This window comes from Myotis nattereri, assembly GCF_964212035.1.
Source record: "Myotis nattereri genome assembly, chromosome: X".
Taxonomy (NCBI): domain Eukaryota; kingdom Metazoa; phylum Chordata; class Mammalia; order Chiroptera; family Vespertilionidae; genus Myotis; species Myotis nattereri.
In genome coordinates, this window is record NC_138078.1 from 11,451,974 (window position 1) to 11,477,292 (window position 25,319).

General features: G+C 39.2%; 1 protein-coding gene across 3 annotated transcripts in view; it reads right to left on the reverse strand.

Moving 5' to 3' along the window:
* SH3KBP1 (SH3 domain containing kinase binding protein 1) overlaps positions 1 to 25,319 on the reverse strand; it is a 337,141-nt gene that overhangs the window by 115,044 nt on the left and 196,778 nt on the right. For 2 of the 3 annotated variants that reach the window (XM_081115410.1, XM_081115411.1), the window contains one exon: positions 19,008 to 19,213. In XM_081115410.1, the coding sequence (XP_080971536.1) occupies positions 19,008 to 19,213 (206 nt within the window). Of the gene's footprint in view, positions 1 to 19,007; positions 19,214 to 22,916; positions 22,992 to 25,319 lie in introns of all 3 variants that reach the window. The other variant, XM_081115409.1, reaches the window with a different exon arrangement.

The following is a 25,319-nucleotide window of genomic DNA, read 5'->3' on the forward strand; positions in this document are numbered from 1 at the left end:
GCCCAACCTGATCAACATGCCTCAAGTTAAAGGGGGCTTCCCTTTTGTCAACCATCAGTGGGATCAGAGGACAGTCAACCATCAAACCCCATATAATTCTTCATTTCCTCCTGAATTCTGCTTAGCCTTCTCTCTTTGCCTCAATGACCATCGTTTCTCTGAAGCTCCTGATTTCTAGTTTCTTGCTCATCTCCATTCACTGCCTTTTGTCATCACCTCTTAGGATGCCCCAACCTCTTTCTAGGCATTCATTTTCATGATAAGACAATCAACCTACATTAGAATCTTCATTTCATACGGTTTCTAGACTAAGGTCATGGTTGGGCTACACTCACAAGTATGGCTCTGTGGCCATATAAAACCATTTTTAGCACTTGGAACCAGTTATTCTTTCCCTTACCCAGTGTATCTTTTTGGCCTCTCATTAACTTTCTCAAGACCCCCTTATTATGTCTTATCTGGACCAATTTTCCCCTCTCCTGTCTAATAACCTATGAGTAAAGACTCTCAGTGGGCAACAAATAAAGAATTACACCAAAACGTCAGAGATCCCATAACCTTCAACTAGAAAGCAGAGAAAACTCACCCATCAAATACATTCTGCTCACCTCTATATTGTAAATAGACAATGTGACATGTACTGCTTAGGCAGATTACTTACATGGTGGGCATAGAGTTACCAGATTCTTAATGTTCCAGCCTCTTCTGAATAAACACAACAAAGACAGTATTTCTATTCCCATCACTTGAAAAAATAGGATTCTAAATTATGAATGAGTCTTACTTTATCTGCTACTAACAAGGCCTGAATGTGGATGGGATCCTGGGGTTTCAAGCAAAAGAAACTAAATTTAATATTAGACATATAAGGCATAAATGCATCCAGCTCTCCCAATGCAGTATCTAGATAGTACTAAGCACTGTACCAAGAGGACAAATTTTAGTTACTCTAGGATCTAAAATCTTGACACTTTGCATCATTATTGCTCTTATTATCAACTTTCTTAATAGCCTAGAAAAGGTACCCAAGAAGTTTCAGAAAAGCTGCTTCTAGTAGAGAGAGAAAATGAGAACCCAACTAAGAAGTCAAAATAAAAAGAACAGACTGGGCAGATGCTACCAAAACAAATGAAGCAAAGCATATTAAAATCAGTGGTGGATGAAAATGCTTAGCAAGTTAAAAAAGAAAATGAGGCAGTAAATCTACCTTTACCACTTCTAACTCCCTCATCTTAAATGAGCAAAACCAGAATACAGCTTCTAAATGACAGAGACTCCAAATATCTGCCTCCAGTTTTCTAAACATTGCCTATTCTATTCCAAATGGTTTAAGAATAAATTTAATTGAGGTGTGCTCCTGAGTCACAGGCCATCCATGAAATGGCTTAACAATGGCCTTTTAAAAAAAATCATCACCCAAGGATATGTTTAGAGAGATAGTGAGAGAGAAATGTGAAAGAGAAACATCAATTGGCTGCCTCCCGTACACACCCTGACTGGGGATTGAACCCACAACCTAGGTATGTGCCCTGACCAGGAAACAAACCTGCGACATTTGTGTGTGTGTGTGTGTGTGTGTGTGTGTGTGTGTGTGTGTGTGTGTGTGTGACAACACTCCAACCAACTGAACCACCTGGCCAGGGATACAATGAACTTTTGATAAAGAAGTGGTTTTCAAGGTAATTCCAGAATACTTCTAAATGTGTGAATTGTTCATTTTATAGCCCAGGTTTAGAAAGAGAAATCTCTACTAGAAATATAAGTAGGGGTTATTACACTTATGCTTTCATTTGTTTCTAGAGCACTATGGGTATACATTTATTTGTGATCTGACCCCCAACATTAAGGCCTGACTTGAGAGTAAGGCTGTCCCTTTGTACCTTTGAAATGGCCTCCATTGCCACACAAAAGCACATTAACAGGTTGCTGATTGACTGAACGATCTCTGTGATCTACATTCTTTAAATGTAAGCAAAGACACTCCACCATGCAAAAAGTAAGCTGGATAGCTAGTTTTAAATTAGCTAGTTTTCATAAAGCATTAAACTTAATCCATCCCACTGAAACTCAGTTGTCTAGAATACCATTTTATAACCAGTGAGAATATCAGCGAGAAAAAGGCAAGCTAGGTTCATAGGCATCATCATATTAATGGCCACACAAAAAATTTAAAACCTTGAAATTCAGGAACCAAACTTTAGGATTATAAATATTAGGAATTACGAATATGAGAACAAAAGAGAGCCACTATGAAATACTTATAAATACTTCAGTCCACCACAGTGAAGAATATCAATTCAATCGATTCAGCAAATAATGTGCAAAATGAACGACTTTTATTTCCTGCCCCTAAGAAATTCTAGAGCAGCAGGTGAGGAGAGAAAATCAATCATAAAACTGACTTTATTCACTATGTAAAATGAATCAAGAATTATCACTTAGAATTAACAATAGCACAAAAGAGAAAATAATCTTTTCTCAAGAGTTGTTTTGAATCTACTCTTCACAAAACTTTTGGTAGGGCAATGTGAGAAGCAGCAGTCCTGGTCACCATTAAACCTCTTGGCTTCCACTCATCTTCTCTTTAGGGGCTGGGGGAACAGGGTAACATAGTCCTTCCTTTAAGCAATTTGCAATCGGGTGGGGTTGTATAGTTGGTCTGCTAGCTAATGAGTATCCCAAATACCTTGTCTTCAACTCATCATTCAAAGATGGAGAAAAATAATATCCTTTTCTCTTAGTGATAGGCAACATGAACACACATTAACATCAATTCGAACTGCAATGAGATACCACTTAACAGCCATTAAGATGGCTATTATTTTTTTTTAAAAAGCAACACAGAAAATGACAAGTGTTGCCAAGGATGTGGATAAACTAGAACCCTTATGCAGCGCTGGTGGATTATAAAATGATGGCAGTCACTGTAAAAAATAGTATGGTGGTTCCTCAAAAAATTAAAAATAGAATTACCATGTTATCCAGCAATCCTACTTCTGGGATATACCCAAAAGAATTAAAAGCTGAACTCAAACAGGTATCAGTATGTTGATGTTCATTGTAGCATATTCATAGCAGCAAAAAAGTAGAAATAACCTAACTGTCTATAAATAGAGAAATAGATAAACAAATTCTGATATATGCATACAATGGATATTATTCAGCCTTAAATAGCAAGGAAATTCTGACACATGCTACAACATGGATGAACCTTGAAAGCATTATGCTAAGTGAAATAAGCCAGACACAAAGGAAAATTATTTTATGACTCTACTTATATTAGGTATCTAGAGTAATAGAATTCATAGAGGCAGAAAGTAAAATGGTGGTTGTGAGGGGCATGGAGAGTTCATGTTTAATGGATAAGAGTTTCAATTTGGGAAGATGAAAAAGTTCTGGAGTTGTATGGTGATATGGTTGTACAACAATGTGGATATATTTAATACCACTGAATCATGCAAGTAAATTGGATAAAATAATATTACATTATGTATATTTTACCATGTTAAAAATATTCTACATTTCTAGGAGAGTATATAGAAAGCTTTTATGGGGATTTCCACTGGGAAGTAAAGCTAAATGTGGGATTGTGAAATTTTTAGTTTTGTTATGTTGGAATGTTTTTTACCATATACTTGGGTTATTTTCATTAAAAACAAAACAACCAGAATTAAGTCAACCTTTAACCTGGAAATTCCCCTCTTAAAAATTCAGCCTAAGGAAACAATCAGGGAAGGTACCATGATGCATATACAAGAATGTTTTTAATAATAAAAATGTGGGTCCCTGTATAGGCCATCAAAAAAAAAATGTGGAAGCAATCTAAATAGTAGTCAGATGGGAATTGGTTAAATAAATGGTGATTTATCTCTACAATGGATGACCATGCAGCTATCTGACAGAAAGGGGATCCATAATATATTAAGTTTTAAAAACTGGACAGTTAATATTACCTCATTATTGTATAAGGAGGGACATGTGTGCCCTGGCTGGTATTTTCAGTGGATAGAGTGCCAACCTGTGCTACCGAAGGGTTGAAGATTAAATTCTCGGTCAAGGGTATGTATGTGAGTTGCAGGTTTTTTCCTGGCCCCAGTTGGGGCACATGTGGGAGGCAACCAATTGATATGTCTCTCTCACATTGATGCTCTCTCTCTCTCTCTCTCTCTCTCGCTCTCTCTCTCTCTCTCTCTGTCTCTCTTGCTCTCCCATCTCTCCCACTCTCTAAAAAAATCATGGAAAAAATATCCTTGGGTGAGGAATAACAACAACAAAAAAGAGAGACGTGTGCTACATGCACTTTCTTGATCAGATAAAAGTCTGGAAAAATATATATAAAATGTTAATTATGGTTATTCCTGGATAATAGGATTAAGATAAATTTCTATTTATTTACTCATATACTTTAACTTTGAGTTTTTAATATTAGAATAATTATTGCAAAGATCTGTAATCAAAGAAGTAAGATAGCTATTTCCATTTTGAGAAACAAACAAGCAAAGGGTTCAGGGATCACTCAACAGTACAATGAGTAGTTTACAGGTCCAAAAAACTTTAAGGGTCCCAGGGGCTACCTTTCCTGTCCTATCTCCAGGCCCCAGTCTAAAGGAGCTACGGAGGTTCCTCAGAGAGAGCCCAATGCTATCATTGAGACTTTTCCATAGTTCACATCTTACAATCAATCAGGCTTTCACTCATTTCCCAGAGTTGCCATCTGAATTTGGAATATAAATATCTAATTCTGACTTCTACTTTTCAAGTCCTGGCTGGGTAGCTCAGTTGGTTAGAGCATCACTCCAATACACCAAGGTTGTGGGTGAGATCTCCAGTCAGGGCACATACAAGCAGCAACCAATGAATGCATAACTAAGTGAACAACAAATCTCTCTCTCTCTCTCCCTCCCTCACTCTCTAAAAAAATCAATAGAAAAGAAGTTTGCTGATTTGTACTTTTCAGAACTCAGAATGATGACATCCAGCAATAGCAATAAATAATAATAACAGCAAATTGAAGCTACCTTTCAATAGGAAAATTCTCTCAGGCCTGCAGATGAATATATATTTTTATTTTAGCCAACTGCTCCATGTACTCACATCTTTCTAGGCAAGCAACAGAAAACACTAGAAAAGCTTTTCAAGAAGTTCTCCTACTCTTAATGTGTTAAAATAATGTGTTCCCTTTTGTCATGCTATTTTCATTTTTTTTTAATCTTAAATATATTATAAGTGAAAGCCAACGGGAAAAGACATATATTTCATCAACTCTCTCCTTTAAATTTTTTTTCAACAAGGGACAAAAATATGGAAGACATATGATGCACTGTAAGCCTCACTTATCATGTGGTTTATTTAGGGAATTTTATTTTGTGTTTGGAAAATGACAGACTTCTGCTTTTAGGAAGACAAATATGAGCAACTCTCAGGGAGAAAAGACCACCTATTTATTACTAGCAAACTTTTAGAAAATAAAATAATTTAGTGTCTTTACCCTGTATATGAGCAAAGGAATGTAAATGCTCACTACTACAAAATTAGCCAAATATCTTTATCTCTATGAACAACAGTTCAACAGCATCCAGATGTCACTACACACAACTTCTCCATTCACAAGGAAAACTCCAATTGTCCATGCCCCCCAAAACTGAAATGTCCGATATCTGGCTTGCTCTGTGTGGAACCTAAAGAGCAAGCTGGATTTGTTTACTGCACTAACATCTGTAATTGCTAAACATCTCAGTGACATGGTGTAACAGTTACTGCTTGTACAAACTGCCCATCTAAATTACTCTCGGCAGTGTGAGCACATGAAAACCCACAACACTGAGAAATTGGAAACATCTGTAAAAATTAATGGCCGAATTGAGCAAAGGGGTGGGGGGGGGGGGGATTAAAACAGCTAAATAGTTCCAGTGCAACATTTGACTTTAGAAAATAATCTTCCACATTTAGGTTACTTCCCCCTCCGTGAGGAATCCCAGCTGGCATACACTTCATTTTAACCCACCAATGCAAACCCATTACAAATCTTATTACAAAATAGTATAGGCAAGATACAAGGTTAAGGGTATTTACTACATCTCTAAAAGCAAAAGAAATACCTCTTCTCCCATCATGCAGTCAGCCTCCTCTCTTCAGTTTGAAAAAGTCCCAGAACTACACTGGAACCTCCCACTTCCTTCCAACAGCCAAAGGCACGGAGTCTGAAGGACCCAGCCTAACCCTGAGTCATACTTGGGACCAAATGAGCAATGGGAAGAACAAAGCTCACATTTGTTTATGGTTCAGGAAGGCAGGGCCAATTCATGGCTTGGGTGGCTTCGAGAGAAGTCCTCCTCCCTCGCCTACGTTCCTGCAGGAATCTAGGCTGCCTCCTGGGACCCACAGGTGTGACCATTTGGACAAGGAACTCACTGAAGGAGTATTTATTTGGCAGGACCTAGCAACCACTTCTGTTTAAAAATGTCAGAGAGAAAATAAAAAGCCCACTATATTTCAAAAGATAATATGATTGGGGAGTGAGATATATCTAGAATATGGTTTGTATATATGTCCATTGTGAAAATGCCTGTATTTTAAAGAAATAAAAGTAGTTGTACTACACAAAAATAGTTTCATTCAAAAAAGAAAAAAAAAACGAAGGAAAAACAGTCGTGGCTTTATAGAAACACTTCCCCTAGGCAAAATACAGAAAGACTGTTGCCAGCCATGCCATCAGTAGTATCCTAACAGATTGCAACGAAATGTTTAAATAGCAATCTTGTTTGTTCTTCAATTGAGATACCATTTTAAGCACCACTTCAATAAGTTGAAGCCAGTGGTTAAGGCAGCAAATTCTAGAGCGAGAGAGTCTGAGATCAAAATTCTAGCTGGGCCACTTCCTAGTTGTGTGATACTGAACAATTTATTTAACCTCTGCACCTCTGTCTCCTTATCTACTAGTATAATATGGATGGAGATAATAGCACCAGCATATAGGGTTGTCTGGAAGCTTAAATACGTAATATATGTAAAGTGCTTATAAAAGTGCCAGGCACACAATAAGCACCCTATTAGCCACTAGTACAAATTCAGGATGGCTCACAAATCAAGATATTACGTCAATAGTAGCCTTACCACGTTTCTTATATACTTTGACTCTAATGATCTATTTCAGTTATTAATTGTGGTTAATTTTTACATTTTTTAATTAAACTCACTTAAAAAATCAGTTATTCCTTATTTATTAACTGCTTTCACTGTATCCAATTCTGTAAGGGGCTTTGAATAAGATGCTGCCCCAGTCCTCAAGAAAATTTGCAATCCGCTTGGGTAACTAAGGCATTGACCTGTTTATATAACACAGAAGAAAACAAATGTGGGAGAAGTCACCAGGCAGTAATGGCAAATGTGATACAAGTGCTACAGAATTAGCATTTGGAATTTAAAGAACAGATAAGAAATCATCCTATCAAAATCTAATTAGAATGAGAGAGAACAGACAAATTGCCTGTGCAGAAGAAATCCAAATAATTTATGTAGATACTCTCCCTAAAGGAGGTGAGCATAACTCCCTACTCCTTAAGTATGAGATATGCACAGTAATTTCTTTTTAAAGCGTCAAATCTAGTCAGAAAGAATTTCTGCACCCCTATGTTCATAGCAGCATAATTTACAATAGCTAAGATCTGGAAACAGCCCAAGTGTCCATCAGTAGATGAGTAGATTAAAAAGCTGTGGTACATTTATGCCATGGAATACTATGCAGCAGTAAAAAAGAAGGATCTCTTATCATTTGGACAGCATGGAGGGACCTGGAGAGTATTATGCTAAGCAAAATAAGCCAGTCGGAGAAAGACAAGTATCACATGATCTCACTCATATGTGGGATCTAATGAACAAAATAAACTGATGAATAAAATATATCCAGAGATATAGAAGCATGGAACAGACTGTTGAATCTCAGAGGGAAGGTGGGGGTGCATGGGTGGGTAGGAGGTAAGAGATCAACTTGTATGTATATATGCATAACCCATGGACATAGACCAGTGGTCGGCAAACTGTGGCTCACAAGCCACATGTGGCTCTTTGGCCCCTTGAGTGTGGCTCTTCCACAAAATACCGACTTCTGTGCATGGGCCATGAAATTTCAATCGCACTGTACGTGCGCGCCCGCACATGGTATTTTTTGGAAGAGCCACACTCAAGGGGCCAAAGAGCCGCATGTGGCTCATAAGCCGCAGTTTGCCGACCACCGACATAGACAATAGGGTGGTGAAGGCCTGGGGTAGAGGGTGGGGGTAAGCTAGAAGGGGTCAATGGGGAAAAAATGGTGCCATATGTAATACTTTGAACAATAAAGATTTTTTTAAAGAGTTGAATGTAGAAGAGGGGTAAAAACAGAACTTTACAGTGGAGAAACCTGACAGACACTACCTCAACCAGGTGACCAAGGTCAACATCAACAGTGAGAAGTCATGCTGATACCAGGGTCCCTTGACATAACATGATGAGAATGGCACTTCACCTCTGTAGTCTTTTTCCTCAAAACTCATCACTTCAGTTTAATAATCATGAGAAAAACATCAGACAAATGCTAATTTAAGGACATACTGCAAAACCCCTCAAAATTGCCAAGGTTACCAAGAATATGGCAAATCTGAGAAACTGTCACAGCCAAGAGGAGCCTAAGGAGACAGGGTGGCATGTTATCCTGGATGGGATCTTGAAACAGGAAAAGGATATTAGGTAAAAACTAAGGAAATCTGAATAAAGATGGACTTCAGTTAATAATCATGTATTAATATTGACTGGTTCATTAGTTGTGACAAATGTACCATATTAATGTGAGATGTTAACAACAGAGGAAACTGAGTGTGTGGTATGTGGAAACTGCAGTGTCTTCACAACTTTTCTATAAATCTAAAACTATTATAAAATTTAAAAGTTTATTTAAAACTAATTATGAAGACAAGCTTGCTGAATATATACACACATAAATAAACGTCTATGTGATATATAGACATATATGATAATGTTCATGAGTATATGTAAATGTATTTAGCAATGATCTCCCAACTAAATTTCTTCTTATAATCTATATATCCTTAGCCTATCTATTAACAAGAGTTGAATGCTGACTACTAGCATTTTGCTTTCCATAATACACAAAGGAGTTTTCTTTGAAAGGAAACTTGGCTTGTCTGTCAGTTCTGCTGCCAAACCAGGCTAGGGCGGCCCAACTCAAAGACTGAGCATGAGGTGGGTCCATCTGCCCCTTTCCAAGAGCTACTAGAAGTTCCTGGTGCCTGGCCAATTAGTCATCAACCGCAAAGCCCCATGGCTGGCAACTCTCCCAGCTACTTCCTCTCCGATCTCCACTCCACAATGCCCGGCACCTCCCCAGTTATCTCTCCAAAGTGCCAATCTGACCAAGCCACTGCCCTACAGAACTCCTCCACCAACTTGCCAGCCCACCCAGAAGAAGTAAAGCTTGTGAATGAACTGGCAGAGCCTAGGAAGAGGGTCCACTTCCCCTCCAACTCCCCACTTCCACCATCACGTCCCCTACACTAGCCAAACCCAACCCTTCTCCATAACCATGCTCTCTCTTTGTCTATGCACGCACTGCAAGTACCATGAAATCCCACTTATCTCTTAACGTGTTGCTCAAATACTACTTTCCTTGAAAAGATCTCTCTGATACACCATCCTTTCCTTCTAAACCTCCAAGACAGTTAGTAGATCTTTCTTCTCTATCCTCTGATATTTTGGACACATCTCTGGTAGCCCATTCCCCTGTATCATAACAACTTTTATACATACACACTTCTCTCCCATGTAGTGCCAACCCAAAGCACTAAATGGGAGACCTGTATGTAACAGCTGATCCAACGCGTGATGTGGAGGAGGTATTAACTCCATTCCAATTAACTAATCCAGACCCACCCCCTCCCCCAAATAAATAACCTGCCAGGTAAAAAATGTGCATGTATTATGCTAATACTACAGCATCCAGACATGCCACCGAACCAGTCCCTTTAAAAATGGATTGCCACTTCTTAGCTCATTTATCTAGAAATTCTAGAGCTGCCACTGCTGATCCATAAAAGACATTCAATAAAGCTTCAGTAAATGAATAAATGAGCCAATTAATGAACAAATGGAAGAGTGGATCTTAGCCAGACCCCAAGCACACCCGAAACAGAATGAGTCTTCCTTTATAATTTTGATTGGATTGGGACAAAATGTTATATTCATGTATCTAGTCCATAAATATTTACTGAAGGCCAACTATAATTTAAAAATGATTTTCAAGAAATTGTAAATACAATGGTGATTAACACAGACAAGGTCCAATATCATAGCACTTACTTCCTAATGGCTGATATTTAAGACTTGGTGATGTCAAACAAACCTCTATCACAGTTATAGCAACATTCAATCCTACTTCTCTGAGTTTGAAATTTTTCATAATAAAAAGTTTAAAAAGTCCTAACCGGTTTGGCTCAGTGGATAGAGCGTCGGCCTGCGGACTGAAGGGTCCCAGGTTTGATTCTGGTCAAGGGCATGTACCTTGGCTGCAGGCACATCCCCAGTAGGGGGTGTACAGGAGGCAGCTGATTGAGGTTTCTCGCTCATCGATGTTTCTAACTCTCTATGCCTCTTCCTTCCTCTCTGTAAAAAATCAATAATATATATATTTTTTTAAAGTTTAAAAATATTCTAGAAACTACAGTGCTGTTTATAGGCACTCCTTCTATTCTAATAATCAGAAGGGCAACAATAATAACTGAGTGTTAATCAAGTGATTATTATACGCCAGGTACATTTCTGCCATTTTGCATGTTACTTAATCCACATAACAACCATATGGGATAGGTCTTCTTGGTATTCTAATTTTACAGATGAGGAATCTAAAGCACAGAGTACTTAAGTAATTTGTCCCAGGAAGAGTCAGAGTTGGGATCTGAACCCAGGCAGTCTGGCCTACATGCTTAATAACTACTATACTCCTAAAACCACAGATTGAAGGCCTTCTGAAAATATGATTCTTGGTGATGAACTGACTGTAATTAAACATTTCTTAGAAAATATTCTATGCTGGGTGCTTTAGAAAGTGTATGTTGGCATATAAAACAGTAAATAGCACTTAACATGTCAAAGAATAACCCTGTAATTCTGTTTCTGGTTCCCCTTCCATACCAACGCCCCTCTCTTTACTTTTCCTAGATAAGGAAACATAACAGAGACACTCTTGGGAAAGATAACACATAAACCTAACTCTGAAAATCCCAGACAGTTCCTTCAGCCCAGGCAACCAGTGTTGATTATCACAATACCCGTGCACATTAAAATCCATGGATTTTCCAACTGCTCAAGTGAAGTCACATAGTCTTTAAAAAAAAAAAAAAACATTTAATCACCTTTATTTACTTATTTTTTGTTTGTTTGTTTTTGTTAATCCTCACCCAAGGATATTTTTCCATATTTTTTTTTAGAGAGAATGGAAGAGAGAGGGAAAGACAGAGAGAAACATCGATGTGAAACACATCGATTGGTTGCCTCCTACACGAGCCCTGACCAGGGCCCACCCAGGCCAGGGAGGAGCCTACAACCAAGGTACATGCCCTCACTCAGAATCAAACCCAGGACCCTTTGGTCCATAGGTTGATGCTTTATTCACTGAGCCAAACTGGCTAGGGCGATGTCACATAGTCTTATCTTTCAAGCAAAATAAGGGACATCCAATACTATAGGTCTCAGATAATCACAAGTTTTTGATCCAGTTGTGTTTCATTAGTCAAAGAATATATAGTTAGCTCCTGGAGATTCCACAGATTTATTTCTAGTCTTCAAAGGGTTAGACACATAAATCTTTCATTTTTAAGGAACTAAAATCATCACTTTAGATGTTTAAATGTTTTAATTTTACTTTAAGTACACAACTTGATAAATTTTTTACTAAAATGAATAAAAAGACTACCTGAGATATATGTGAATATATTAAAATTTATCTTACTGCAATTTGGCTAATTAAAAAATGATTAGTAGCTCATTTATATATGATTTTAATTCTAATTCTCTGTTACAAGTAAAAGCTACAATGTTGATATTATAAAGGCATTAATTTGGATGACTATGATTCCATAAATGAGATTCAAGATGATTAGAGTTCAAAAAGAGACTGTAACAAACAAAGTGTTTGGTTGCGGAATATCATAGAAAATGTAGAAAGAAACCAGAATCATTTCAAGAGAGATATGAGAAGTCATTAATGGAAATCAGCTATGACAGGAAGACCATGAGAAAGGAACTTATCAAAGGGAATCCAATAGAGTAAACAACCAACCTGGGAAAATATATTTTCCAATCTGGCTACTTAAAAAGCCCCAGCCCAAAAGACTGTATTTCCCAATAACTAAGGAGGCCAATGCTAGCTATGCCTAGAGGGCCTTGGCATGGAATGAGCTAGCACTGAAAAGCCAGGATTATTCTATATAAAGACATGTCAGATAAGGTCCTGGGGCTCACCTGAGTACCTGTAATTTACCCACCCATATGTAATACCTGACACTCCTTTCCCTAAGTATTTAGCCAGGAGTGTCATCTCAGTCACTGGTACAAAGGAAGGAGTTTAGAAAAAGAGTGGGGCCAGCCTGGAATAACAGGGAAGCATCCTGATAAGGAAACTCCCTCTTAGGTCCACAGGTAGGAGACAGAAAGAACCAGCCATATTCATGACGATAATGTCCTGTCTGTGTTGCCTTCTTCCAACCCACTCTCTAGACTGATGACTCCCAAATCTACATCTATAGTTCCTTCCTCATCAACAGACTTATTTATCCAACTGCCTGAAGGATGCCTTCACTTGATAGTCCCACAAGTACCACAAAATCCAGCTAGTCTAACACTAAATCTGTTAAACTTATAGTCTAAGGCTGAGTTTCTGTTAAATAAATTATGACCTTCCTCCCAAAGTCTTTGTCCTCCACTGCTCCCTAATAAGGGAATGATACTACCATCGATCCAGCTGGTTAAGCCAGTTGCCCAAGGTATCATTTCCAGTCCTTACTCTCCCTTATCCCCTCCACATAACAAACTTCATGGTTCTACCTTCAAAATATTCCCCCAAACTACCTAAGACAACAGTTCAAAGTGGTTAAGAGAGAAAATATCCTTCTCTTATCTTGACGTTTCCTGCTAGTAAGAGGGAGTCCAAACAGACATTCTCTGGGCACTTTTGGCATTTGGACACAGTTGGACACTCCTGGAATTATTTTCCCCTTATTCACTCTCTCCTGGGAGAGTGAAATGACTTCTTTAAAAGGTGAATTTGTAAAAAATAAACTGGGCATGCTCAGCTCAGATCAGCTCTTCTCTTTCCTCCTCTGGGAAGTTGTACTTGTCTGCTCTTCCCCAAGGGGCAGGTCCTTCTATGTCACGTGAGTCTGCCCTAGGAGATTGGGTGGGTGAGTCTGTTTAATTTTAGGGATCAGCTGGCAGGCCCATTTGGCTTTCACACTGATCTATATCATCCAACTTTACCTCCAACAATAACATAAACATCTATAATAATAAAAGCATAATATGCTAATTAGATCGGACGTCCTTCTGGACCAAGCCGGGGCTGTGAGGAAAACCCGGGTCCCGGGTGCCAGAGGAAGCTGGTGCTGGCAGCCAGGGGAAGGAAGGCCTATTCTTGCACGAATTTTGTGCATCGGGCCTCTAGTTGCAATATAAAATAGGTAGAGAAAGATACACAAATCGTAAGTGTACAGCTTGAGGAATTTAAACAAAGTGAAACAAGACCTACATAAATAGAGAAATATACCATGTCCATGGATTGGAAATGTGTTAATTCTTCCTCAAAGTATCTACAGAGTCAATGCAAACCCAATAACAATCCCAGGGTTTTTTATTGGGGGGGGGGGGCACACGATTGACAAGCTGATTATAAAATTTGTATGAAAATACAAGGGGCCAAGAATAGCCAGGGAAAATTGAGGAAGAGGAACAAAGATTGTGGACTTACACTGCCAGAAATCAAGACTGACTATAAAGCTACAGTAATTAAAGTAGTATAGAATCGCACAAGGACAAATAGACCAACAGAACAGAGTCCAGAAATGGACCCACACGTACACAGTCACTTAAATTATGACAAAGGTGAAGTACAGAAAGGACAATATTTTCGATAAACAGTGCTGAGTTAAATGGATATCCATACTGAAAAGATGAGCACAAATAATATTTTGATTCTCCATCCATTGATTCATCTTATTCATTAACTGGTTTAGAAGTTAGATTGGGGGAATTTATTGGGAGAGCCACTATAAGTTTCTGTTAACCTCTCTCCTGAATTTTAGTTACCCTGTCTTCTGTAATCCACTCATCCCACTGTAGCTTGGAATACTTTCTCTAAACCACCTATCAGATCATGTCACTCTCGTGCTGAAAATAGTTCCCCATTGATAGCTCCCTATTGTTCTCCAGATCGAGTCTAAACTCCATATGTATTACCAGGCCCTTCCTAATCTGGACCCTGCTTCTTTCTCCATTATCATCTTTCCCCACTTCCTGTTGGAACCATGACACACGCTCTGTGTCATTTCTTTTTCCGTTCAAAGCATTTATACATGTTGCTCTTCTCACCTCGATAATTCTAAGCTCCTTTCCTTGATGAATGTCTACTGGTCCGGACCCATGGGTCTCAGCCTAAACGTCACTTCCTGTAGGCCTGAAAAACATCACTTACTATGGCTCTAAACATCACTTCCTGGAGGAAGTGGATACCCACCCACATAAACATATACTCTCCAGCCTCCCAAACAAGTCACCACTTCCTGCCACGCCTGAGGGCTCCTACAGAACAGCACTGTGTTCTCAGCCTGGTCACAGAATTCCCCACACTGTACTATTGTTTACTTTTCTGCAGCTCTCTGAGGGGTGGCAACCAGGTCTTGTTCACCACTGTGTACACGGTACCAAGCATATAGTGAGCACTTAGAAAATATTAGTTGAAACGAATTACCTTTATAATTTCAAAGTATTTTTTGCTATATAACTTTTTAAAAAGTTCTATGAGTTAGGTATAAAGAGTATTCCCATTTTACAGATGGCTCTATTGAGGCTAAGTGACTTTGTCAAGGGCAACCAGCTAGGACAATGGTGCCATGTCTTTCTAATCTTATGATATTTAACTGGTTCATCCATAGTCACACTGTATTTTCCATTATTTGTATATAATACATACTTACCTTTGGGCTTAGTTTAAATGGCACATTTGCCAAGTTTCTTTTTTTTTCTTTAACCTTTTATCAAGGGAATTTTACAACATATACAAAAATATAGTGTAATGAACTCCCATGTAGCACCACCGGGTTTCAATAATTATCAACTCATAACCAATCTTGTTTACTCTGTGCCCCACCCTCCCATCTTCCATCTACTGGAAGAAAAATCCCATACATTAAATCATTTAATGTGTAAATATTTCAGTTAAATGGTGCAGTAAACAAATCATTCACAGATATATCTAATTGATAGTATTAAAAAGACTCATAAATGGGGTTCTTCCTTATAGCTCAATAGGAGAAGCAAGAATACTCATTATTTCCATATTGTTGGGGGTGGGGAGTGTTATGAAGTCTCTCTCCTGGGTGTAGAATCATCATCATTCAACCACTCTGGGTGAGAGATGTGAATTAAAGCATAGATAAGATCAGCACAAAATTAACTCCGAAAAATGGATCTCAAAACTTGGCCAACTTGAATGAAAAGTATAATATGATGCTTGCAGCTGGTAGCAATTATCTGATTCCTTTTTTCCTTCATCCAACTTATCACACCAGCCATGTCAGAAGGCCAACTACCCCAGCCTTCGTGAAAGACCTGCTTGGGCCTCACCTAACAAATGCTGTCACATGACATTCAATTTGTTCCTCTATAAAATCAACAGTGAGCTCAATTTTCAAAGGAAACTTCCTTCCTTAAACATGAATGTTGGACACAAAACCATCTCAAACGTGATGAGAACCAGGTTGTGCACTAGTAAAACATGATCACACTCATCAGCTCTCATGCCAAGTTGTGCAATAACATAATGGGTCCATAAATCTATGCAACTATCCATGGCGCCAACAATGGGGGGTGGACAGAGTTTTGAATCCTCTTAGAAACTGTAAAAATTGTCCACAGACAGTAAAGCAGGCTGGGAAGTTTATGTTTTCTCCAGAGGCTTCACAAAAAGAAGCGGGTTAAGGTTGCTGCCAGCACATGGTTTCATTCTGCAAACAAATCATGAATCAAGATACACACACGAATATATATATATATTACTCTGATGAAGTTAACATCGCATGTTTCCAAGACCAAGGCAATAAATCTCTCTGTTCCACAAAGATGCAGTGAACCATATAACCACTACGTTTTCAATTATATAACGGTTATATTATTTCACCCAGACCCCTCATTTTATAGATGTCTGTAATCTCTAAAGTGCCATGTTAATACAGTTTTAATATTATTCAACTAATATTTACTGAGCACCCACTATGTGCCACACACTGTTGTAAACGTATAGCATACATCAGTGAACAAACAAATAATAAGCATAGTAAACATGAATATTATTTTAGAAGGGGGTATATGCTTTGGAAAACAAAACAAATGCAGTGCAAGTAATCAGGATGGGCTAAAGGGGCAGGTTTCAGAATGACTAGGCAAGGGCAGGCCTCGTTGAAAAGGTGAGGTCTGAGCCAAGTTCCCTGGAAAGAGTGGCAGGACACTGGATGGGCAGGTGGAAGTAGAGTGTCCAGGCACTCTGTGGCAAAGGTCCTCAAGGGGGAGTGTGTGTGGCAGGTTTAAGGAAGAGAAAGGGGGCTGGGATAGATTAAGTGAGGGAAGGGCATTGAGTCAATGGTCAGGGTCATTTCAATTACTAGAAGGAAATGAAGAAAAACTGCATACATCATTCCTTCCCAAGATGGGAACTTGCTCTTTTGTAAATATTTACAGGAATCTCAAAGTGACCATGTGAAATTGAAATGAGCTCACAAGCTGGGATACTATGAACTTGATTACTTAAAGAAACAATACTGGCTTAGTGAAGTTCAACAAAAGAAGAGTTTAAATGAAAGTCTTTTATTTCTAAACATCTGCCCTTTCCACCTTCTTCTAATAGGGTATTAAGTGAATATCTACTGATGGTATTAAGTGTCCAAAAGTTTCCTTTTCAGATTCTGTTTCTAATGCATGACACCAGGCATGGTTGCTGGGAAGTAGTGGGGAGGGAAGTGGATGAAAGTTCTACAGCTGCAGAAGATGATGCAACTTTAAAAATTTCATCTCATCGAAAAATGAACAATATTTAAAACCTACCAATAAACCTGCATTAGAAATCTTGCCAATGCCTTATCCCTCAAGCCTGCCGGCACAAACATCAAAGCAAACATTTCAGCACTAAATCAAATTAACAAACATTCCTCAAGCACAGCACAAGTGTAGCTTATTACAATCTGGAAAATTCCATCGTATTTATCAAATCCTAAGCAAGGCTATGGTGCTTAGAAGTGTACCACAGTAGACGTCATTAACAGCCACAAGTATGATGGTTCTGGGTGTGTTGCTGTGGCAACCGCGTACTCAGCAGCAACACACTGTTTAACGCCAACCCAGAACCAGAGGCAGAAGGAAAAAGCCAGCTTCCTGATGGTAACAACCCAGGGAGTCACCATCGTTCACACATGCGGGAGACTTCCTTTAGGCAGTCCAAAATCATTCCCACCTAACTCCTAAAGAAAAAATGCACAACCTCTTTCCTCTACTGCAGAACCAGGCAACACCTCCAAGCACAAAGTATCAGAGAAATGTACAAGTAGAGGAGAGAGATTGGGGGTTGCGTGAAAAATATCAAGGCCATCTGTTTAGCTGGGTCCAGGCATGAGGGTCTTCTCTGGGGAGAAAAATGGAGAAGTGCTGGTCCATTTGAAAAGTCAAACTGGGAAACATTCCAGAGCTAGGAGATCAGTAAGAAAAGCAGCAGCAAGTGGAATAAGCCAGTCAGAGAAAGACAAATTCCATATGATTTCACTTACATGTAAAACTAAAAGAATGAAGTAAATGAACAAACAAAATAGAAACAGACTCGTAGACACAAAGAACAGACTGATGCTTGCCAGAGGGAAGAGAGGATGGGGGACTGGGAGAAAAAGGTGAAGAGATTAAGAAGTAGATTGGTAGTTACAGAATAGTCACTAAGATGTAAAGTACAGCATAGGGAATATCCTATATAATAAAAGCCTAATATGCTAATGGTCTGGTCATCCATTCAAGCAATGAAAGCATAATATGCTAATGCTATGCTAAGGCCACTCAACTGCTCACTATGACAAGCACTGATCACCGGGGGCAGACGCTCCATCCGGTAGGTTAGCTTGCTGCTGGGGTCCGGCCAATCAGGACTGAGTGAGATAGGCTGGACATGCCCTGGAGCCCTCCCGTGGTCCCTCCCCAGCTGGCCAACCTCCCACATCCATCCCCAGCCCTGATAGTGCACTGGTGGCATCCCTCGGCCTGGCCTGTGCCTTACTGCAATCCGGGCTAAGGGACCACCCCCACCCCCAAGTGCACAAATTTCATGCACCAGGCCTCTAGTAGTCAATAATATTCTAATAACTCCGAATGGTGCCAGGTGGATACTGGAAATATCAGGGGGAACACTTTGTAAAGTATATGCTTGTCTAACCACTATGCTGTACACCTGAAACTAATACAAAATAAGACTGAATGTCAACTGTAATTGAAAAATAATATTTAAATTAATAAAAGGAAAAGCAGCAGCAAATTCAAGCATGAGCCTTTGGAGGAAAGCTGTTTCCACAGAGGGATTATGTGTAAAGGGGAGCGGCTAGTATTTGAGGACACTAGAACCCCAAAGGAGACGCAGGACATCTGAGACACCATATCCTACAAAGTACTTTTGGATACTCCACATTAAGTTGAAATGAAAGAGAAACTGTTGAACGTACCTTTTCCACCGGCAGAAAGTCATTTTCTACTTCAATCGACCTTGGTCTTAGCTTTATTGGCTTGTCTTTGAAAATATCTCCAAAACCCACTCCCTTAACTTTCTTCGGCTGGATTGCTGCAGTTGCAACTGTCCCATTGGCACCTTCCGATTTGGTACTGCTCGAGTCACCTCCATCACTCTCAGAGCCTGTGGTTTCCCTTAAACCTGTGAAGAGGAGTGGGGAGCAGGAGAGAAATAGCTCAGAAAAGGAGTCATAGCCATGAAACTCCTCACAGCCAGCCAGGAACCACCTCTAAAATTGTTCCTGGGTACAGGATAACTTGCACTTGGGTTTTTCATTTAGTGTTGCATATGTTGAGTTTGGGTAGCTCTGATTTTTGTTTGATATCTCTGCCTCACCCTTTAATCTTACAAAGTGAATCAACACTTTGCAGAAAATCTCATTTCAAAGATGATCTCTTTGTAAATGTGACATTTTACCTCTGCTCAGCCAGAGCCTGGTTCTTATTCAAATGTGTTTTGCTACAGTCGGTGCAATAGCAACTTTTCCCGCCCCTCCTCACCTCCCTGCCCAGTCAGTACCACATACTGTACCTCCAGTCTCTATCACTCATGTGAATTAGCAATTAGCAATGAAAGTAACATTTCCTAAAGGGAAACTGTAAAGCTAAAGCCATTTAAACAAATTAGCAATTAAAGAAATCACACAAAATTATGACTGCTGAAGAATTAAATCTCTTTGGATGGCTTCACAAGGAATAAATGTACACAGACATGTTTCTCTAGGAAAGCATTAAACCAAACTTGACATTGAGACTGACAAGATGATTGTGTTTGTTAAAGAGAAAATGGAAGCTGCCCTCCCAAAGGCCAGAATCCCCCAAGCTCATCTTCCCTCTAATACCATCACTTCTCCAATGCTGAACTCCTTTCCAAAGAAGAACACTGGGGATATGATACCCTTCCTTTGACCTCTTGGGGCATGTGTTGGAAGTCACATGATAGTTATCAGCAAGACAACATGGACACTTACCTCCCCAGATTCTTTTTTCCCCAGGCTCTGCCCACAACCATGTTCCTAAAAGGAAGAGCCTATTTGTTTCTAGTTAATTTCTGGGTATTATTCTTACTTTGATGATTGGTACATCAGTGATGCTATCAAAGGGCAGGATTCAAAGGATAGTTTATGGAATACTAAAGTATGCCATTAAACCTGTCTCTAAAAGCCTCTAGATCAGTGTTCTCAACCTGAGGGTCGCGACCCCTTTGGGGTCGAATGACCCTTTCACAGGGGTCGCCTAAGACCATCGGAAAACACATATATAATTACATATTGTTTTGTGATTAATCACTATGCTTTAATTATGTTCAATTTGTAACAATGGAATTGGGGGTCACCACAACATAAGGAACTGTATTAAAGGGTCGTGGCATTAGGAAGGTTGAGAACCATTGCTCTAGAAGAATAGGATAGTTCCTGAATATTTACTATATATCTCTTGATGACAACCATGCCCTTGGGATGAAAGTACACCATCAAATTTTGCTCTCTATTAGCCAATCGTGCATTATCTTTCTATAGGTAAGGTGGTCTCCTAGTACATAAGAATGATACACCAAATAATTGCTCACATAAAATGTCATAAAATGTTGAAGTCATTCAAATAAAGAAGTCTCAGTGCAGGAAGAAACTGTTAAATGAAAACAGACAAAATATAGAAAGGTCATTATAAATTGCTAACAAGTTTCAAAATCAAATCCTTAAAACAATGGCTGTGCATGTTGGCACCATTTTCAATAAAATGGGATTTATAAGCCAAAAAAGGAGGGGGGAGGAAGATCCATGGGGTACATTTTAATTAACTAAAGAATAGCATTTATGAAGAAAAGAGGGCAAAACAATGAGAATAGCCCACGACAAGGGGTCGGGTGCAAGTTACAGGGCTGGATTTGAGTGTGCAAACATGGACATCCCCTGGATTAGCTATCCATTTGTTCATTGTTTTTAGAAATATCCCTGCTGGAGATATAATTTTTGAGTCTAAATGTTATGTGTGTAATTTCCCCTGTAACATGTTCTCATTTTGCTGTATGGATTCTTCCTTTGTGATAAATGGCTTATATATTCTCTTCTGGTTTGGAAAGAACCATTTGAGGGTAGAATAAAGAAATGGTTAGTGAAATGAAACCATCACCACCATCCTCCCAACCACAACCACCCCCACCCCCCACACCCACCACCACCAGAAGGCAGCTGGGCAAATGGATTAGGGCAAGGCTGTTTTAGTTCTTCAAAAGGAAAAATTTGAAGGCTTCTTCTATAATTCCTCATTAGCTAGGACCATAATATTTTCAATCACTGCCATCCTGATTTCACAGAGCTTCCGGTTTCAGGAATTTGCTGACTTCCAGACTCCTCTTAATAACTTTATATTAACCACTGTGAGAAATACTCTTTATATTACACAGGGAGAGATTGCATAGTCATTCAACCACAAAAGCATGAACTGGGAAGGAAACACACGGCAGATTTTTCTTCCAGAAATTCTGGCAGCCTGCTTTGATCAACCTTAAATATGTAAATTAAATATCTGAATCCCTGGGTTGGTGAAGTCTAGTTCCTTCTGGTTGGAAGGAGGAAAAGGTGACTTTTCATTTTCATGTCTGTTTGGTACAGCATCTTTTAGCTACTGGTTCCCATTACATACACTATCCTATAAAATGTTCCTGTGTCACACTCAGAACTCCAGGTGACACTCTCAGGCAATACAACCTAGTGTCATCTGCATATTGGGGCCAGTTTGTGAAAGGCTCATTACTGGTACACAGTGAGGTACTGGTTTGACTTCCAGATGTGGGCAGTGGATTCATGTAGGTGAACAGGGCATAGATCCATCTCAGTCTATCAAATGCCTGTGGTGAGACCCAGGTAGGGCAGTGTGGGCACAGTAAAGTCATGTACAGCAGAAGCAGGTATCTGTCCCCCTGGGAACCGAAGTAAAAATACACTCCACCACAGACAGTCTGAGAAGCACAATTTTGGTGTTCTCATCTGAACCTTCTCTTTAAACTTCCATAGATGTATGTACGTATGCATATGTGTACATGCACATTAAGGTGGGTGTCTCTCCTTCAAGGTGAAGAACAAAGTCTCCTCAAATTTGCTTTGGCCCATCACATAACTGTCCACTTTTGTGTAATTTACCTTAATACTCCAGCACTGATCAATTCAGACCTATGGGCTATTTTGATTTATGTTTAATTCACATGAATAGTGCTTACTGTGTGGCAGGAACTGTCCTAAGGGCTTCACAAGAGTAATCCATTAATCACATTCATTTCCTTCCTCTCAGCTTTCGGCAGCTTTATTTCACAACACAAAAGGCTACACATTGGTATAGCCAAAGAAGTCTGCCGTATGGTGATTGGCTGAATGAGCAAAGCGAAATAATCATTTCTGGCATGGACTTTCATGCCAAATTTTTATTTCTTTGAACCACACAATGGAAAAATGGTTTATTAGTTTCCAATGACCATAAGTGGTTGACATCTCCACAGAAAGCCATCTTATACCACCCCCAAGGCCCAGAGATACCGGTACAAATACATATGCATGACAAATGCTACCGATTGCTTCTCTGCACGCATGGTTCATGCATCCATGTCACACACATGATAGAGGCACAAAGCAAACAAGAAAGCACCAGGGGATGGTGGTGGGAAGGCTCTTGTAGCATACACCAAGGAGATGGCACTTATCTTAGACAAATAAGTCCATGTCCTTGGACCAGAAATTCACAGACACTTGGCAGAAGCATGAGCAGCTCAGGAAAGTGCAGCTGCATCAAAAAACACAAGTACCCAGATCTTATCTTTACAATTGCCTCCTGCTGTTAAGGTCACTCACTGTAATAACGTCTGTGGCCCTCCGTCTTTCCCGGTGCAGCTCGGTACAGAATTGTCCCTTCAAAGGTAGTCTTTCCTGACAGTGAATGAGAGAAGAGAAGGGGAGAGAAAAAAACAAGAGAAGGGGGAAGGGGGAGCAAATGATGGCAAAGGAAGGAAGAGGAAGAATCTTTAACTGAACTTGCCTTCAATGACTCCACTGCAAGAGCTTCATCCGCAAACTTAATTAGAGACCATTAGGCAGAATTTCAGAATTTTACAGAATGAGCCCAAAGTCCCCATGCAACCACAATACACAATCATGAGGCCCCAGAACTAGGGCTTGCCTCTGCACATGACTGGCATGTAGATTATGCTCCATTTAAACCTGGAAGCCATTTCAACATTATAATTCAAGAATAGGCAAACCTCAATTAACCAGAATGAATCCAATTAATTCGAGTCCTTAATTAACTCAATTGTACAGCACTATCTTCTCTTTGGAGAATATGACTCAAGCACAGTATAGATTCAGGCCCATCATCTTTTATCTTCTAACCCTAAGTCCCTGCATGATACAAACTGATATTCATGACTGCAAGATTCTAAACAAGGCATGACATTCTCTTTAAAATATATTTATCACCCTCAGTACCTTTAATCAAGAAAATGTACTAATATACTAGAGGGGGGGTTTCAACAATGAGGTTTGAAACCAATAGTGGCATCCATGTTGATATAAGGCAGGAGTCCTCAAACTACAGCCTGCGGGCCACATGCAAATACAAATATTGTATTTGTTCCCGTTTTGTTTTGTTTTACTTCAAAATAAGATATGTGCAGTGTGCATAGGAATTTGTTAATAGTTTTTTTAAAAAACTATAGTCCGGCCCTCCAACGGTCTGAGGGACAGTGAACTGGCCCCGTGTTTAAAAAGTTTGAGGACCCCTGATACAAGGGGTTTTCTGTTTAGCACCAAGGACTTCAGAAAACCCTATTTCTTGAAACATCTTAATTGAGGTTTCACCATATCAGTCATGAGACTACTAGTATACTCAAGCATGAGGACATAGGACTCACCCACTGTCAAATGTCACTCTTTTTTTGTTATTAAAAATAGAAGTTATCAATAGCATAAAATTGGACACATGGCTAAAACCCAAATCTCTGTAGAACCATCAGTAAGTACACAGAACATACACATATACCGCCCCACTTTGTGTACACACACACACACACACACACACACACACACACGTGCGCATGCTCCTACGTGTGTTTATATGCCCTACAGAGAATACTACCAGCAGGTAACTTGATTTGCTAAAGGCAAACTCTATTAATAAATGCATTACTTTAAATTACCCAAGAAATTAGCTCTATTATGGTTTGTAAGCTAAATATCGACCGGAAACCAGTAATACAGCTTTATAGTAAGTCTGAGGGGGTAAAAAGGCTGGCTACACTTACAGAGAGACAGAAAGAACTGAGATGGAAGAGAGCAACTTCTCTCACTTCTTAGAAATACTCATTAAGAAAATGGGAACTCCTAATAGGAACCATAGTGTCAGCCCTAATACATGAAGGGATTGTGAAAGATCAGACCAACAACTTAAGTAGAATCAGGTATTTCTAATTTCCATGTCCTACAGGCATGGTGGTACACCTTTGTTTTGAAATATGCCCTTTTTGATATATGTGCTCCATCCAATTAAGGCAAACACTTAGAAATACAAATAACTGGCTATTTAAGAATAATCCAAAGAAACAAATGTTTCAAATGTTCTTGGTAAACGTGCAGCTCTTGAGGACTTTGATGACAAAAGGAGAGCAAGTAACAGTGGCTAGTTTTTATTTGGGAAATTTTTTATTCTGTTTAACTTCAGTCATTAAGTCAAAATTACTCCTAAGGAATACAGATATTTTGTGAACTCCAAAACTGAACAGTAACAGTCTTTTCAACCCTTTGTAATACTTTAAGCAATAAAACAATTAAAAAAAAGTCTTTTCAGTGTCAGAAAAGGTAAGTATATGAAAAAGAAATCAGTATTTCAGTAAAGTTCTTCCAAGTACAACAGAGTTTCCCTATGTTCTTCCCCAGGACCAAGTCTGAGAGTCACTGAAGTAGACCATGACCCTGATGTCTCTGAATGGCCAAGCATTTCTGCAAAGTTCCCCATGCACTGGCAGTAAGGTCAATGGAGCCTGGGGTAGGGGTGGGTGAGATACGCATTTGATCTAAAAAGCAAAAGAGGTAAGCAACTGGAAAGTTCATGAATGTGAATGCTGTTTATTTTATTGGGAGAAACACCCTCCAGCCACTACTAAATATTAGCACTTGAAGGCAGCAAACACTGTAAAAAGAACTTTAAAATTTCAACACAAAATCCTATGCTTATGCTAGTATCTAATTTTGCCTAGAACT